This window comes from Phasianus colchicus, chromosome 5 (genome assembly GCF_987193195.1).
Source record: "Phasianus colchicus chromosome 5, bPhaCol1.hap1.1, whole genome shotgun sequence".
Taxonomy (NCBI): domain Eukaryota; kingdom Metazoa; phylum Chordata; class Aves; order Galliformes; family Phasianidae; genus Phasianus; species Phasianus colchicus.
The window spans coordinates 11,234,067-11,249,854 of record NC_143440.1 but is presented as its reverse complement, the minus strand read 5'-3'; the positions used below and the strand labels follow the sequence as shown (position 1 = coordinate 11,249,854).

At 40.0% G+C, this 15,788-nt stretch overlaps 1 protein-coding gene across 1 annotated transcript; it reads right to left on the bottom strand.

The window, feature by feature from the left end:
• Nucleotides 1-621: 621 nt before the first annotated feature.
• Nucleotides 622-12,837, bottom strand: RIC3 (RIC3 acetylcholine receptor chaperone). The gene is made up of 6 exons (XM_031614088.2): nt 12,629-12,837; nt 9,839-10,059; nt 8,510-8,588; nt 7,030-7,123; nt 3,124-3,269; nt 622-2,064 (listed from the first exon to the last, which is right to left on the bottom strand). Exons 1-6 carry the CDS (start codon nt 12,777-12,779, stop codon nt 1,571-1,573), a joined length of 1,185 nt encoding a protein of 394 aa, XP_031469948.2. The 5' UTR covers nt 12,780-12,837; the 3' UTR covers nt 622-1,570.
• Nucleotides 12,838-15,788: the final 2,951 nt, after the last annotated feature.

The following is a 15,788-nucleotide window of genomic DNA, read 5'->3' as shown; positions in this document are numbered from 1 at the left end:
AGTGACTTCTGAATATTGAAATGAATAGAGCTGGCAGCAGCAAGAGTGTTTCACTGCAGTCTGCAGTATATTTACAACTAACACATTCTGGAGCATGGAGTTCCTTATGCATAACAACTTACTAAATTTTAGCTTCTCAGTGTACACAGCTAAAAACTCTACCTTGTACTTCATGCATAGTGTCACTTTTCCATACACTGAGCACAATTAAACGCACAAATTTGCATGAATTTAAATGAAACCGAACTACTAAAATTTCACATACCATTCATTATAAGCAGCTGGAATCTGAAGTACAACATAAGCACATTATTTCTATAGACAGGTAAAATCTATCTCTAAAAGGTGCAGCAAACCTAAGAATTCTTATTTCTCATGGCAACAGGTTGGGTTACTGCTACATCCTTTGCAGCCTTCATCTGCGTCTTAACACTGGAAAGTCAGCAAATAAAGGCTGTGCTTTGCAAGTCATCCAGCTGTATCAGTCTAGCTTGACTATGTCTACAGAAGAACAAGAAATGCCCACAGTGAAAACAGCCTTCCCTATGACTGATACCAGCTGATGTGCTCCAGCTCAAGGACAATGACTAAAGCAGAACAAATATGATCTGGTGTTCTCACCTGCACAGAGTCTGGCTTAGACAGAAACACTGCATATCAGGTCCTGCGTGTTGTAGCTGTGCAGCCAGGATTCCCAGCAAAGAGAACACAAGCCCTGCTCAGAGACAGAGGTCAAACTAACTACCATAGTGAAGAGAGAATGAGTGTTGAAAGTCCAGATAAATAAATAAATAAATAAAATCAAGTTTACAAAAGTATTTCAGAAGATAAACACTTCCAGTAACAAAGAGTATCAAATATGTTTTTTCTATCATTTTCTCTCTTCCACCATCATTAACTTACTCTTCTTATTTATTCTTTAATTCCTACAGTAGGAATTCTTTACGAATAACGTACACACTGTAAACATCAGACTGCAGGTGTAACCTGGAAAACCAATCAGTGAAAACAAAAGCAAAAGAGATGCCTCAATAGCAGACACCCACTGCACAACAAACCAGATACAAGCATGTAGTGAAAGATGCCTTTTTGTTGTTGTTGCTATTCTTTCCCCAAACTCAAGATATGTCCTGGTGATCTGGGATTCTCCTCCCGCTTCTTAACAATCTCTTCAATGTATCTGAATTTGATTAATTTTCATAACTGATAACACACTGATATTTTTTTTTTTTTTGAGAAAAGATAATTTGTTTACTTTTGAACAAGAAAAAAATAAGAATTGTTCAGAAACTGGAAAGCAATAAAAACACAAATACATGAATGGAATGACCTGCTTCAATGTATCAGTCCCTAAAAGCAATGATAAAGTGCTCTCTGCAAAGCAGCAATGAGCTGAGAAGAACTGCATGAAAGAGCTTCCAGTTCAGGTAGAGGATGTCACCCTTACTGTGGGAATGAAGTCAGTACAAGAAGAATAAAGGATACTGTTCTTTAGGGACAAAAGCCACACAAATTGACGGTTTCTGACCTTTACTGTCACCACTTAGATGGCATCCACATATTGTCACTATTACTCAAGTCCTTTTGTGTTGCGCTTTCTCAGCGTGCCTGTTTCATCTGAATCACTGGCTTTTTGCTTTTTCAGTGCTGTGTTTTCATTGTCAAACTCCATGGACAGGTCCTCTGAGATTGCCTCTTCCGCTTCGCTGCAGCTTTCAGAATGAAATACAGCATTTTCTGCTATTATAGCAGGATCATCCTCCTCCTCATAACAATAACAGCACTCCTCAGTGCTTTGGCTGTGTTGAAGGTCCTTCTCCCCTTCACTGATGCCAGCTACCTCATCTTTTTTCTGCCTTGAATCATAGCCATCCCTTCCTATGGTCAGATCAGATAGCAGAGCTTCATTGCACAGGTACTCCTCGTCTTCCATGCCCTCCATTCTTTCTGCCAGTTCTTCTGCAGAGGGCTGGCTCAGATCAGGATAATCAATAAGGATGGTGTCTTGTTTGCGCTTAAAGCAATCGGAATTATCATAGATGGGATACGTCTCTTCTGGGTAACCTTAGGAATAAAGTGACAAGTAGCTTGAAATGCACATAAAAGTAGCACTAATTTCAGTGATGGATGCAGAAGTGTTAGAACAACTGTTCTTGGCACTGACAGCATAATTGGCACCTACTTAAGGCTATGTATTTATGACAGCATTTAATGTCACAGCAAGAACATGCAAACTACGACTTCTTGGAAGATGGTGACAAAACTCCTCTGATTTTTAGGGAGTCAGGATTTCAACCCAGAAGCTTCCAAGAGGGAGTATTTAAGCTCTGCTGAAAGCTATGGGAGCTAATAGGTGAAAACTGGGTGTCTTTAAATATATCCACTTTTGTTCCTGTCCATAGCATGATCTGTGCTTTACAGACTTTTTTTTGACAAAAAGCATTATTTATAAAGCTGGAAAACAGATATGAGTCAATGGCTCAGTGCCAAACAAGCATCATGAGCCTGACTTCAGAAAAAAGAGCTTGAGGCAGCTGTTTATGCTTTATATTAGGAAACGTTGCTTCCTAAGGAGCAAGGAATTAGATCTGCATAAAGATGCATTTAGAATTCTGAAAGCAAACAGCTCAACTAGGATGTCTTGAAAATACATTTCTGAAACAAGTAAACAATAAGGAACAGAAAGGACATTATAATTAAGGATCTTTAACAGACTTCCTGGAGTTGTCTATTACAGCATTGGAGCAAACAAATCAAAAGTAAAAACTGTAAGTTTTCCAAATTGATTCTCATTTCTAACGGCTCTACAATTTTCTATGAGATCCAGCCTAGCAAAGAAAGGAAAAGATGAACCTACAGCAGCCAAGACCTAGCAGTGTATGTGAATATTCATGTGCCACTTCTGGCAGCAGATAGTGTAGACTTTACGATAAAGGAAATGCTGGCTGCCCTAGAATATATATATTTTTTTCCTGTTATGGTTGAGAAAACAAAGCATCTCTTGCAAAGCTTTGAACATTGCTTTCTGAAAAAGAAAGCTGAAGTTAGATTTTGAAAGGAATTCAGACTACAAGCAAGCCTTGCTCAGTTTTCCTCATCAGGATAAGAAAGACTCTTGCTTACCTTCCCAGTCCTCCATGTAAGGAGCTTCTTCAGCTTCTTTCTCAGGAGAGATGCCATCTATGAATTTGCCTTCCTTCATAACTCTAGTAATTTCTCGGAGTTGCTGAAGTAACCTTTTTTCCTGGTCTGTTGTAACATTTTGAACCCTGGTAGAAAACATCAGACAACAGAATTCAGTCCATGATTACTGCAGATTGCTTACAGAGTTTGGGCACAACTGTTACTCTGAGTAGGACAGTCAGGAGAAACCCAGATACAGTGTGATCACCATTCTTGTAGTCTGTGCTTCAATTCAGTAAAAAGGTTTATCCATTTATCTAGAAAGCCTGCAAACTTAAACAGATCACGGCAGGCAGATTTAGATAGCATTCCATGGTACAGAAGACACTACAAAAACTCTTTTTAGAGTTTCAGTCTGTTAGGTGAAAATTACAGAACTGTACCCTTTTTGAAGTACTGTAAGAAAATGCAATTCAGAATCTAAATTATATTTAAATAAAATGTGGGCCTGATGAAAATGCCTCACACAGGCATTAGTCTCAATAGTCTAATGCTGTCCTATGACCCTTAAAGATACTAGATTTGCAAGGCCTCATTAAGAAGTAAGCCAGTTGGACTGACATTGAACAAATCCAACAATGATGGTTGAGCACAAGTGGTGGAGCAGGAAGGTTTAAAACTGCTAAGAAGTCGTTACATTTAACTTGCCCTTTAGAATCAGAGAGGGAGAAGACAGATTTTTATCAGATTAAAAGCAAACTGTAATTCTCACTGGTTCTACATGGCTGATTTTTGTGATTACCACCAGTGATAACAGAATTATTCCAAAATGATTACTACTCCTCAGGTGAAGCAATTACTGTTACAACAAAGTGATTCCAACAGATAAGATTATGTAGTTGTTACATGCTATTTTCTCTAAAAAAAAAAAATAAATAATCATCATCTCGTGAAAATCCTATTGCAAAAAAGTAGCATTTGGAGAGCTCTAGTAAGTCACTCAGTGGGTTATAGCAAGGAAGAACACTGGCTGTACTTCAGGTGAAAATGGTTCTGACTGGTTTTGTTTCATCTTCTGTTTCATGTTGTTCTTGAGAGGATGTTTGATCTCTCTGTAAGGACCAATCCAGGCCCTCAGGGGGCACAGGCATTACTCTGGCTCCCTTTTGAATCTTGCTGTGTTTTAAACAGGATCTACAACCTCTAGTTTTTCAGAGAGTGACTCTCATCATGCACAGAATGCTGAACTGCAGGCATATCTGAGGTCGGACAGATGATCTCTGATGATCTCCACACCATCAGACAGATCATCTCCAACAGCTGCTCAGTGAGTCGGGTGAGATGGAGAGAGCACTGATTAATGATTTCAGACTTAGATGCTAAATATCTACATAAATCTTTTAACAAGTGCCAAAATTCTCAAAAGCTTGCAGCATCCACTCTTCAGTTTTTCCTCTTATTGACCTTTGTGAATAGATCAGCACCTTAACGGATGCCTTGTGCTACACACAGAGGAATGATGATGACGTGATAGCTACTCCCCTAAGGCAGCAGTGCCATACTGGTGTAAAGACAAAGATCAGCATCACATTGCTAGTTTGTTTTGTGCACGGTTACACACACCACTGCATGCTAACAGAATGGAGCTCAGAAGCCACTGGTATCACCAGCAGCTACCCAGATAGGAACTGTCTTGCTGACGAAAAGATTGAAGTGTCAGAAATCTTGTCCTTGCTACTTCTCTGTGCTTCCCTTAAGAGGTTCTTTGCCCTCAATTTGTAGAGCTGATACAATCCCAACCCTACACAGAGGTTACACTGAGTCCCATCAAGCTGTGTGGCAGTTTGCTGCACAGAACAAGCGAAGGTGTGAGACAGCATCTTCTCAAAAGCCTGGGTTATGCAGATGTACAATTCAAAATGCGAATTAACTGGCACATGAAAATAAATGGGTTCATCAGCTAGCTGCCTTTGACAGAAGCTCTAATAGAACTGCCAAACTAATCCTCCTTTTCTAGACAGAAGTGTATGTAATTTGAATATATATCACCTGGATAAAGACAGACAGATCTGTCCGTTTAGCACAGTGCAGAGATATGCCAGCACAAATAATAGGACCGATCACTGCAGCTAAAAAACAGTGGCATTTCATATCAGAATTCTTAATATGCTGGATATTCCCAATAGAAAGCAGTACTTTCTTACTGCAACACAAGGTCTCCGTGAGCACTTCAGAGATCCATTCCCACTCTAGGTATCTTATTTAAAACACAAGTTTTACTTAAACAGGGAGAAATCAAAGTCTATGCATTGTTTCTACTTAATTTAAGGTCTCCAGGAAGATTTAGCTGTAGGATGCTTGCAATGTATGAGATGTCTGGCTGCCTGTATACAGGAGATTTACCAGGGTACACTGAAATAATTACTACTTAAAATGCACTATAGCCCCCAAACTGTATCCCACTGAGTACCATCTCCTTCCCTCAAAAGCTTCAAAGGCTTTGGTGTATTTGAAAAAAAAACAGCTATTTGCTCCATCTAGAGGTGCCTTCCTCTCTCTTTTAAAGAGAGGCTACATTCAAAATTCACTATGAGATTCCATTTCTGATTTTCCCTGAGGTCTTCAGATCCATGTATATAAATAGTTTGGGTGAACAAAGAAGGGAAGCATTACTAAATAAAAGCTCTCAGCCAATTGCACTGAATGGAACAAATACTGCGTTGGACCCTAAACTCATTTTATCAGTAAAAAATATTTTGTCCTGAGTGTTTGAGAGGCATACAAGCCTAATCCTGGCAGCCTAAAGGTAAGTATAAAACACTGCTAAATTTTCCAAACAGGTGAGTCAAACAGTCAAAACAGTATCCTGTTTCACCAACAGACACAAGGTAGCTTAGGGACTCCTACCAAAATTCAGCCTAATTCAGGTAGCATCTTGCCTTGCTGAGAACACTGCAGCTGCAGCAGAGGCCCTGGTGCAAAGCAGACAAAATTACATAGAAGACGGGATTTGCAGCAAAATGAATGTAACAGGCAAGTTCAGTACAGAATTGTTTCTAAAGAATGGTTTAAAATAGAAGCACGGATGGATCCAGGAGAAGTTAACGTGTTACAAGCTATCTTTTTTGCTTGCAGACTGCCTTGATATTTGTGGTATTTCATTTTTCGGACACTGCAGTTATGCATTATCAAGCTGATGTCCTGTTACACTTCGTACAAAAAATATAAACTTGTTAGCAATGTTTCCTTCTAAGATAGACTGTTCCTCTCAAGTTTAAAGCAAACATTAATAAACATAATATATGTTTAAACCCTGATTTTACCACTCTTTTCTCTTGTATTTCTAAGAGAACGCATGCATTTACTGGTTATGGAGTGGAACCAAATTATCATACATGTTATTATCAATTCTGCCTTCAAACATGTAATTTATGGAAATTCTAACAGACATTTACAGAGATTATCAAAGCATTTCTATTAAAAAAATTCATAGCACTAGAAAACACCATAAAACAAATGTTTCACTTGGGAATCACTCAGCAAATTATTCAGTGACATAAAAACAGGTTGTTTTATATACTTTATATGCACATTTTCAGTTTAGACATAGCTGTCTAAACTCCTCCAAATGATAATAAATTATCTTCCAAATAATGCACTATTCAAAATGGGGAGGATAAGGATTGGTTGTTGTTCTGTTTAAGGAACATGAAGTTGGAAAGAATTATGATATAAATATAGGCCTTGAGAAGAAAAGACTGCAGAACAAAAAGCACCATGCTTAAAATTAAATTTCAACACTTCCAAGTAGAATTTATAACGCTATTTTTACATAGCCAAGGTAAGAAAATTCAATTCCTAGTCAGAAAATAACTGTTCCTTAAAATGCTGTAGTTTGAAACATACCTGTCACAGCTAGGGCCTACTCTGTTGATTAACTTTTCCATAGCTTCTTCAGTCTCTCTCAGCTTTTCCTGAAGTTGGGTAAGCTCATAGTCAGCTGTAAAAGAAACAAAATCCTTTGTCTCTTTATCACAGGTAGCAAACCGACTGTAAGGAAACCAAAACACACAGCTTAAAGAGTTCAACAGATTTTTCCCAGTGTAACAGTGAAGAGCATTGCCAATGATAATGGGACATACAGAAAGCACCTTCTTTCAATGGCTCCTCCCAATAAGCAGAGTGAGTGAGGCAAACAGAATAACCACCATGGGATTGGTGGCACCTGACCCTGCACAGGTGTGGGAACGTAGGCAGGGAGAGCTATCCATCCATCGGGGTCCCTGGGGTGCACATCAGCTAACCACATGATGTCTGGAGAACAAAGCACTGTTTTAGAAGAAGGTATAACCACAGAAAAAATGTCCATAGTACAATAACAGACACACATGCACACGTCTGGGAACATCCATATTGTCTCCAATTTAGAGAAAGGAGTTAAGAGTAAAGATGGTGTTTTGGTAGCTGAGAATTTGTTCTATCAGCCAGTGTTATTGTGCTCTTTGTATCTCTTGCATTATCCATGGAAATAAATAGGAGGCATTACTTTCAGAGCAACTTGCCCATGACAATTTCCTTACTCAGTGCAGCCCAGGCAAACCAAAAGGTTGGACACTCATGCATTAAGAGAAAAAAATTAGCTACTATTGTCAATAATTTGCACTAAATCTCCAAGCACGATGCAGTACAATTTTCTGTGCACTTGTATTACTGAGCGTGTTAAGTAATGCCAGATTTTATATAAGTTAATTACAGCTGTGTGAAGAGCATTAGCTTACTGTTACCATTTTCTATAAACTCAAGCACTTTTCTTTCCTATTACAATTTAATCAGCTAAACACAACACATTTAAATCCTGATAGGGTAACTAATAGCTAATAAATATCTACAAATAGTTGAATCTGTTAACTCACTGATGTTTTAGCTACAATTATAGAAATACTTAGAATCCTGTCTGCCTTCTTTATATTGAAGTCGCTAGTAAGTTAAGCAGTGCAAACAGGGAGTGGAAAAAATAGGGAAGAGGCTGCTAATGGCTAAGAATTCATAAATTAAAAAAAAAAAAAAGAAGAAGATAGCTTTTAAGAATATGGTATATGTTATTACTGGAACATTATAGATGAGCATCGTCTTATCTATTTGCTAATTACTGGTTACATTAGCTTTGCAGCAAATAGCTCCAAGGCCACTATTATATATTCTCACCAACCAGATCAGATTAGAAAGCAATGGGGCAGTAATTCACTTTAACACAGACTCTTCTGGCTTGCTCCTCACGCAGTGGAACAGTTTTACAGCATGTCCAGAACCTGAAGAACTCAGTGAGACTGTGACTATACAGAGTCAATGGCTTCTCACATGCAATTTAAAAATAAAAAGCACTTACTGATTTTCCTCTTCATGTTTCCAGGTGCAGCAGGAGGGCATTTCCGTTCTCCAGGGGTAGTTTTTCCCTTGGAAGCCAGCTGATAAGTGAAAAAAGCCAACCCCTCGGTGAGTTACAGCAATAGCAATATATGAGGCCCAAAGGCAACCAAGTAAAGGACAGAAAGCTAAAATTATGCTAGGAATTAATCACAGAAAAACATCCCCAGCAGCAAAAACAGACAACCATGAAAGATGCCTAGGAGATCTTCTCAGCTGAAAATTCCTAAAAGACACTTGGAACCAATTTTATTTTGAAGCATAAAGTAAGCATAACTTAATTTTAGAATATTTATCTGTTGCAGGAAAGGGCCTGATTCTATAGTTATTCTGCTTATACGAGGGAAGAAATTATTGTTTTGAAATATGAAAAGTGAAATGTTCTGAAGAAGTTATAAGTGACCCCACTTGACTCCCTTGTGTTTTCTGCCACTTATTCCTTACCAACTTTGTATGTGCGGCAACAACACCACCTGGCTCTGTAGAGCAGCTGCAAGCTCCCTATTTCTTTCCTCTTCTCCATGTTTGATCAGCTCACCCAATTCACCTTGCCCTTACCCCGGGACTTGCCTCCTCTCTGGAGTGGGCTCAACTGTATGAACACCTGTCTGTCTTAAACCCCTGCTCAAAGGAAAAAAAATACATAATCTGCAAGACTCTGTCCCCTTCTTCCTTCCACAGCAGCTGGCTATAATCACTTACACGCGTGGCACATCTGTGTCACAGAAAGCTTTAAGTTCAAATCACGTGCAAAACACTTGGTTGGGATTAGGGCTGTACTTTCAGCCAGCACCTCAGTTGGGGTAGTTCCAGTGTGGTCACTGCAACCTTACAATTCCCATTCTCTACCAACAGGGTGCTTCTGTTCCAGAAGGAATTCAATAATGATACTCCATCTCTCTCACTTTAAATGCATATTGCAATCCATGATATATAAGTATGTATAATATACAGTATTTTATAAAAAAATACTATGTGTAGATTCAAAATTAATCTAACATATGACCAAACATACATATTTTCCAGCAGAAAAAAAAACACAAAAACTTTAAGATTTTCTCACATCAGAGGCCAATGCAGGATCGTAGCAACACCTTGCTGCACTCAGTTACAGTCTATGCAATAGCAAAAACTATATAGTATACATCCATCTTTTAAGTGCCAGTCAAAGGTAAGTGTATTTTTGAGCAAGGCCAAGATGAGACCTGGTACGGAGATGGATTAACATTTCTGTTTTGAGTATTTTTAATTGTTATATTCTTGACTTTTCAATTATTTTCAATTTTCTTACCTTAAATAAAATATACAAGATGTACAAGAAGATGCCAAATCCATATATAGGGATGATCTGCCCCACAAGACCTCTCCCAGTTCCACCAGCACTTCCACCACCTCCTCCAGCCTTGGCCTTGGCAACTGCTTCAGCAAGGTGAGACCTTGGGAAAGGAGGGGCAGCTCGGCTGTCGGGAGTTGCCTGGTAATGCATCCTTGGTGGAAAGCGACCGAGTTTCCCTGCAATAAAACACACCAAACACTTATTTCTTTCTATTACTTTTTATACCTTTTTCCACGCAGTCCAAAACTCAAACAGGCGCAGCTGATCTCTTGTAAATGCACCACCAATTATGAAAACATAGCCTGCAAGACCATAAGTAATATCTGCAGACTCAATCTTCAGTCTAATTAGCTTAACTCATGCAAGTACTCACCTGCAGTTATTTTTCTGGAAGTGAGACAACAGAAAATTACATTATGTTAACATTTGTTCTTGCTAGGAAACACTGCCATAGCTAAATTCCCAAAGCACAGAAAATTGCAATAAACATATTAGGAAGTGATATCAATAATTTGTGAAGTCCCACTATTAAAACATTTTTCTTCTAGATGATGACATGGATTTTTTGACTACTTAGGCTTTAATGAAACCACACAGGCGTGCCCCTCTGACCAGAATGCTCTCAGACTAACTCAGCCTTCACTATGAGGAAGCTGTTACAGTGCATTTGAATTGCAGTGAATTATTCAAAGTATATCATGGAAATCAAAACATCTTATTTACAAGAAATTCTTATTGCTACAGCAGAAATTTAACCTTTGTAAAATGTTTTACATTCATGTAAATATTCTTTATTCATTAAAAAAAAAAAAGAGAGAATGGAGAAAATAATTGGCAAAGGTGAATCTGTACTTAAATGGATTAATTTGAGGCCAAAAGCACTGATCATTTGATTATCAAAATAATTCTTAAGGAAGTTTAATGGCTTCTAGCATTCGATCCTTCTTGTTGATTTTGAACTTTTATAATGATCTCCTTTGTAAAATGTCCTCTATTGTGAAAAACCCATACAAACTGTTCAGGAAATCAATGGCACATGCAAGTTGCCACGTGTGAAAAGAGCTGCCAAATACGTGGTATATAAATGAGAACATGCAGACATCTGGATGCCACTGTCAATTACACAACCTAACCCATGCTATTACAAGATCCTAATGCCCTAACACAGTGGTAGCTGATGTGATGCTTAACAGCAGTGTAATGTCATAACTTCTTAGTTCTTCATCGTTCAGCAATATTAAGACTCAGCTGAACATAGAAAAGCTTCAACACAACTAAAGTAAACCTACCACAACAACAAACAGCTGGTAATACTCAGACCATCCAAAAGAAATCTGGTACGTACTACACAAGATTCCAACTGTGCAAATAAGTTGTCTGACCAATCTTGTATTCTTCTGGTACTCCAACACAACACAGCACATTCTGTAAATTATTGTAGTATATTTTAAACTATTACAAGGAAAAAGAACAGCTTTCTTCTTGGAATATCAATTTGTAGAGTACCCTGCCTAACATTCTCTATGAACAGACTACTTCCAAGCTGTTTTAATGAAAAGTCCTATGATTACACCCATTTCCAACAAGTGGCAGTAACTTTAAGAATGCCTCATTTGGAAGCATTTTTCCCCCAAGACTGCACTAAGTATTTTATTAACTTCAAGAGTTGCACTATTCAAGTCTGTGAAGCTGAAGCTTTTGGCAGGTAGCCGCAGTTAGCAGGTCGCTCGAGGCAACAGCTAACGACAAGAGATATGAACTGCTCGATCAAGATTTATTCTTCCACTCAAAACCAACTTCAAGTGAAACAAAGTTTGGTCCGCAGAGAAGGTATAATGTCATTCCTGCTATCAAATTGAAAATACAGACAATAAAGTCTAGTCTGAAGCTGGCTAAATGAGATGAGGTATTACATCCTCAGCCAAAGTCAGGGGCTGGAGCCAGTCAAAGGATGAGCCGAGTGCTCCTCTGATCCAGGCACACAGTAACCTGGGAGGCACGGATCCCTCTGACACCATGCAGGAAACTGTCTGAGCTCTCTTCCGATGATGGAGAGAGCATTTATGCTATTTACTTCAAGCACTGACCTATGGCTGATCAGTTACCATACAACAGCAATGATTAAAGCAGGCTGTGCCAGAACAGGCGACAACATCATTAATCAGCAAACCCCACTGAAAATGACTTGGGGGCAATAACTTGGGGCACTTGCTTTCAGTTGGTTATTGGTTTTTGATTGGGAAGATTTGGGTTTTTTTTTTTTTTTTTGAGTCAACACTCCTCACCAAGCGTATGTGCCACATGGTGGGCACCTGCGGGTGCCAGCAACTAAGAACGATGTATTTGATGTACTACCAAAAAAAAAAAACCAACTAGTTATGATTGAGGTTTCTCACGTTTGAGATTATGCAATGAAACTCCGGACCTGCAGATCTGCAGCGTGCCTGAGCCTATATTCAGTTCCTCGAGAACAAGAACACACAGCAACCACTGAAGGGTCGCCGTAGCACAGCACTCGCACACGGGCTCTCGACGCAGAGACCTATCCAGCAGTATCATCAGCCCTGACGGACGCGGCGCAGATGCGGAGGGCGAAGGGAAGGCCGGCCGCGCCACGCCTCCACAGCGGGCGGCGGGTCAGCTCCCGAGCGCAGCGCGGCGGGGAGCGCAGAGCCGCGTGCCCGGCGGCCGTAGGACCCGGAGCGGCCCGGCTACGCCTCAGCGCGGCAGGCGGCGGCCTCTTACCCTCTGGAGGAGAGGATGCTGCGAGCGGCGCGGCCCCGTGCTCCTGCCTGCCGCCGCCTCCCCGAGACAAGAAGGTCCGCGGCAGGAGGAGAGAGACGCAGAGCACCAAGCAGGAGACCACGGCAACCCTGCGGCACGTCGAGGGCGCCATGGCGGCCGCCGGGCAGCCGTTACGGACCGTTAGGCGGCCGCTGGGCGCTGCGCAGGCGCGAGCGGCGCGCGCGTGCGTCGGGCGGGAAGCTGAGGGGGCGCAGGGTGAGGGTGGGGCTGCCGCCCTGCTCGGAGCTTCGGTGCTTCCAACTAGGAAAAAAAAGCCGGCAGAAAAGGCTGATTTAGGCTCTGACCCAGCAGCTGCGTCCTCATACGGGATCATCCCAGGGTGGACGAGGGACGGTCCAGAGCGCGTTTAAAACTAATTCGGTGCACGACGATGACCCTGCGAAATGTAGTCGTTATAAATGTTTGGGTCTGTCCTGAAGCCGCCTTCCTGCTGCATTGGGAATAATGTGTCAACACAGAGCGTTGTTTGCGCTCGCTCATTTTCACCGACTTAAGCAAAAAACTGCCAGTCACGTCAAATTAAATTATACGGTTTTGTATTTCCATTATATTTATATTACGCTATATTACTGTAGCTGAATTAGACTATTTTCCATGGGGTCTGGGCTGTGACTACTGAATTTAACTCACTTTACGCAAGAGTTCCCTTTAATTAGGCTTGAGCTGAGAGAAGAATTGCTCTGACGGGCACTGCAGACCGCTACAGCAGCAGAATACCACAGACTCTTAAATTACTACAGAAGAGATATCCATTGTCTGGACAACTGGGACTGGACTGATGATTCCAGTAATTGTTCTTATTGAACACCTTGGCCCTCGGGACACAGCAGCCCCTGGACAGGTTCCCACTCACCATTATTGGATTAACCTGGCTGAACTGTCTCCTTCCACAGCTCTGCAGCCAGTCAGTCACTCACTCACTCACCAGCTTTCACATTCCTCACAAGAGAACTTCTGGCACTCCCCGCTGCTGCTCTTGGAAATAAAGGTTGTCGGTACTAGCAGTTCAGTGCCTCACTGTGCTTATTTCCTAACCATGCCACCAGCTGTTGATGCTTAAAGTACCCTACCAGCGGGTAGGGCATTGAAAGAAGCCTCACCCTGATCAGAAAGATATGATGAATCCAATAACAACAAATAATTAAATCTGTGATAAAAATGCATTGTTGTTCTCTCATTATCACCACAAGCAGTAGCTTTGATCTCTTCACCAAGACAAAAGCTTTCTTGGTAATCATGCAGTCATCAGCATGATCAGATGCTAAAGTTACCCAAAGTATTGGTCCTTGAGCAAAAACAAACTTCCTTACCACAAGGTGAACGTGTGCTACTACAGCATTCTTGTGGGTCTCTTCTCATTCCACTTAACTCCTGGGATGCACAGAAATGACAACGAGAACTGAGAGAGCAGCACCACAACCTGAGCCTTTCACCATTAGAAGTGCCAAGTCTTGTCAGGGCGATTGATTCAAAACAAAAGATATCTGGGGGCTTCCTTCTTTCAGTCATGAGGTTTGGATGAAATACGTTGCCTTTCTGCTCTCGTCTTGTTCCTAGAAGGGTCAATGAAAGAAAGAAACAAATGCTGATGGCTGTTTTCCCAGTATTTTTACCTACGCCATTCAAAGCCAAGGAGGAATAGAGAAACTGATGGTCTGAAATTTACTTTTCACATGAAATCACTGGCTTTCTAAGCCCGACATGGCAGTTGGCCCGTGGCCCTCTTAAGAAGCCAACAGCAGCTCAGAGCTAGAGCAAGGAATTTAATATTGGGACTGTACATAGAGACTCCTTGTGAAGTATTAAGTATCAAGTTATGTTAAAAACAGAAGACAAAAGGGAAGACTTCGTAAATCCTATCTTTTTTCCATAGCCAAATACAGAAATCTTGCAGTGAAAGCTAAGGATGTGGGTCTGAGTCTTCACGAAAAGCACAGATCCAGTCCTTTGTAGAATTCATGGGTAAAATCCTTCTGATTCATGTTACTGTGGAAGTCAAATTAATCACACACACACATCCACGAATAAAAAATAAAAAATAATTAAAAAAAAAAAACAATCTTATAGAATCAGAATCCTAACAAAGAAAATCAAGAGGATGTTTTGGGTAATTTTGTGGTAAGGTAAAGTACCATAAATATGTTCAGACCTAAATATAATGCACAATTGCACACACAGTCCTCCAAAAAGTCAGCCTTGTGGACTTTGCTGTATTTGGATTGCTTTCAATTTTGTTTGCCATCACATCAAAAGAGATGTAGTCACAGAATGACATCTTTCTAAATGTTAGTGTTGATAAATACATTGTTTGATTTGTATTTCCAAGGAAATATATATAAATGCAGTCTTAACAATATTCAGAAACAATGCTTTCATAGCAAAATACTTCTCACGTAGTATAATAGGTATTCATCCAGTATTGATAACAATCTCCACCAAGTGATTTGATTTGAACTTCTGCAAAGGAACTTTAGAAAGAAATTCATTTTCTTCTCATCTATTTTACCCTGATATTTCCCCAGCTACCTATCTCTTTGCTGTCCCATTCTTACCAACTCCCTGAGTTTCTCCTTATCATGGGAAAATAATGTTAAAAAAAATAAACACAATTTATCCCATATGACTCAGGAATATATATTTCTTTGTTTATTGTTTTTCTGCTTTTTCTATAAATTTTCTTGTGCTACTTTATTTTGCAAGAAAACTCATAACGTAGGAAATGGCAGTGAGAAATAGGGAAATTGTACACATTTTTGCTAATGTCCATACTGGGTGTATCAGCATTAACATGACCATGCATTTGCACAAATATTTACAACTTTTGCTGTTGTAAAGGGAAGGGTCATTTTCAGAAGCTAGAGCCAGTTTAACACGTGTAGTTAAAGTATTCACAAAGAGATGCTACTTGGAGTACAATCTGCAGCTTAATACATGAATACTAAACTGTGAATGATAAACAATACTCAACAATTCTGAAAAACTGGAAAGCCGTGAAAGCTCAAGTATGATTGTTAATACTTTAGTGAAGAGAAAATTAATGTGAAAGAAGATGAATTAATCATTTTAAGCCTGTCTTCTTTTTGTCTGCTCATTCTTGACT

Bases quoted from the DNA above. Each gene is read 5' to 3' on its own strand.
- RIC3 (XM_031614088.2), bottom strand. From the start codon at position 12,779: ATGGCGCCCTCGACGTGCCGCAGGGTTGCCGTGGTCTCCTGCTTGGTG. The intron at 3,270-7,029 runs GTATGTTTCAAA...GTTTTCTACCAG, and splicing joins GTAGGCCCTAGCTGTGACAG to GGTTCAAAATGTTACAACAG. The intron at 2,065-3,123 runs GTAAGCAAGAGT...TTTATTCCTAAG, and splicing joins TTACATGGAGGACTGGGAAG to GTTACCCAGAAGAGACGTAT.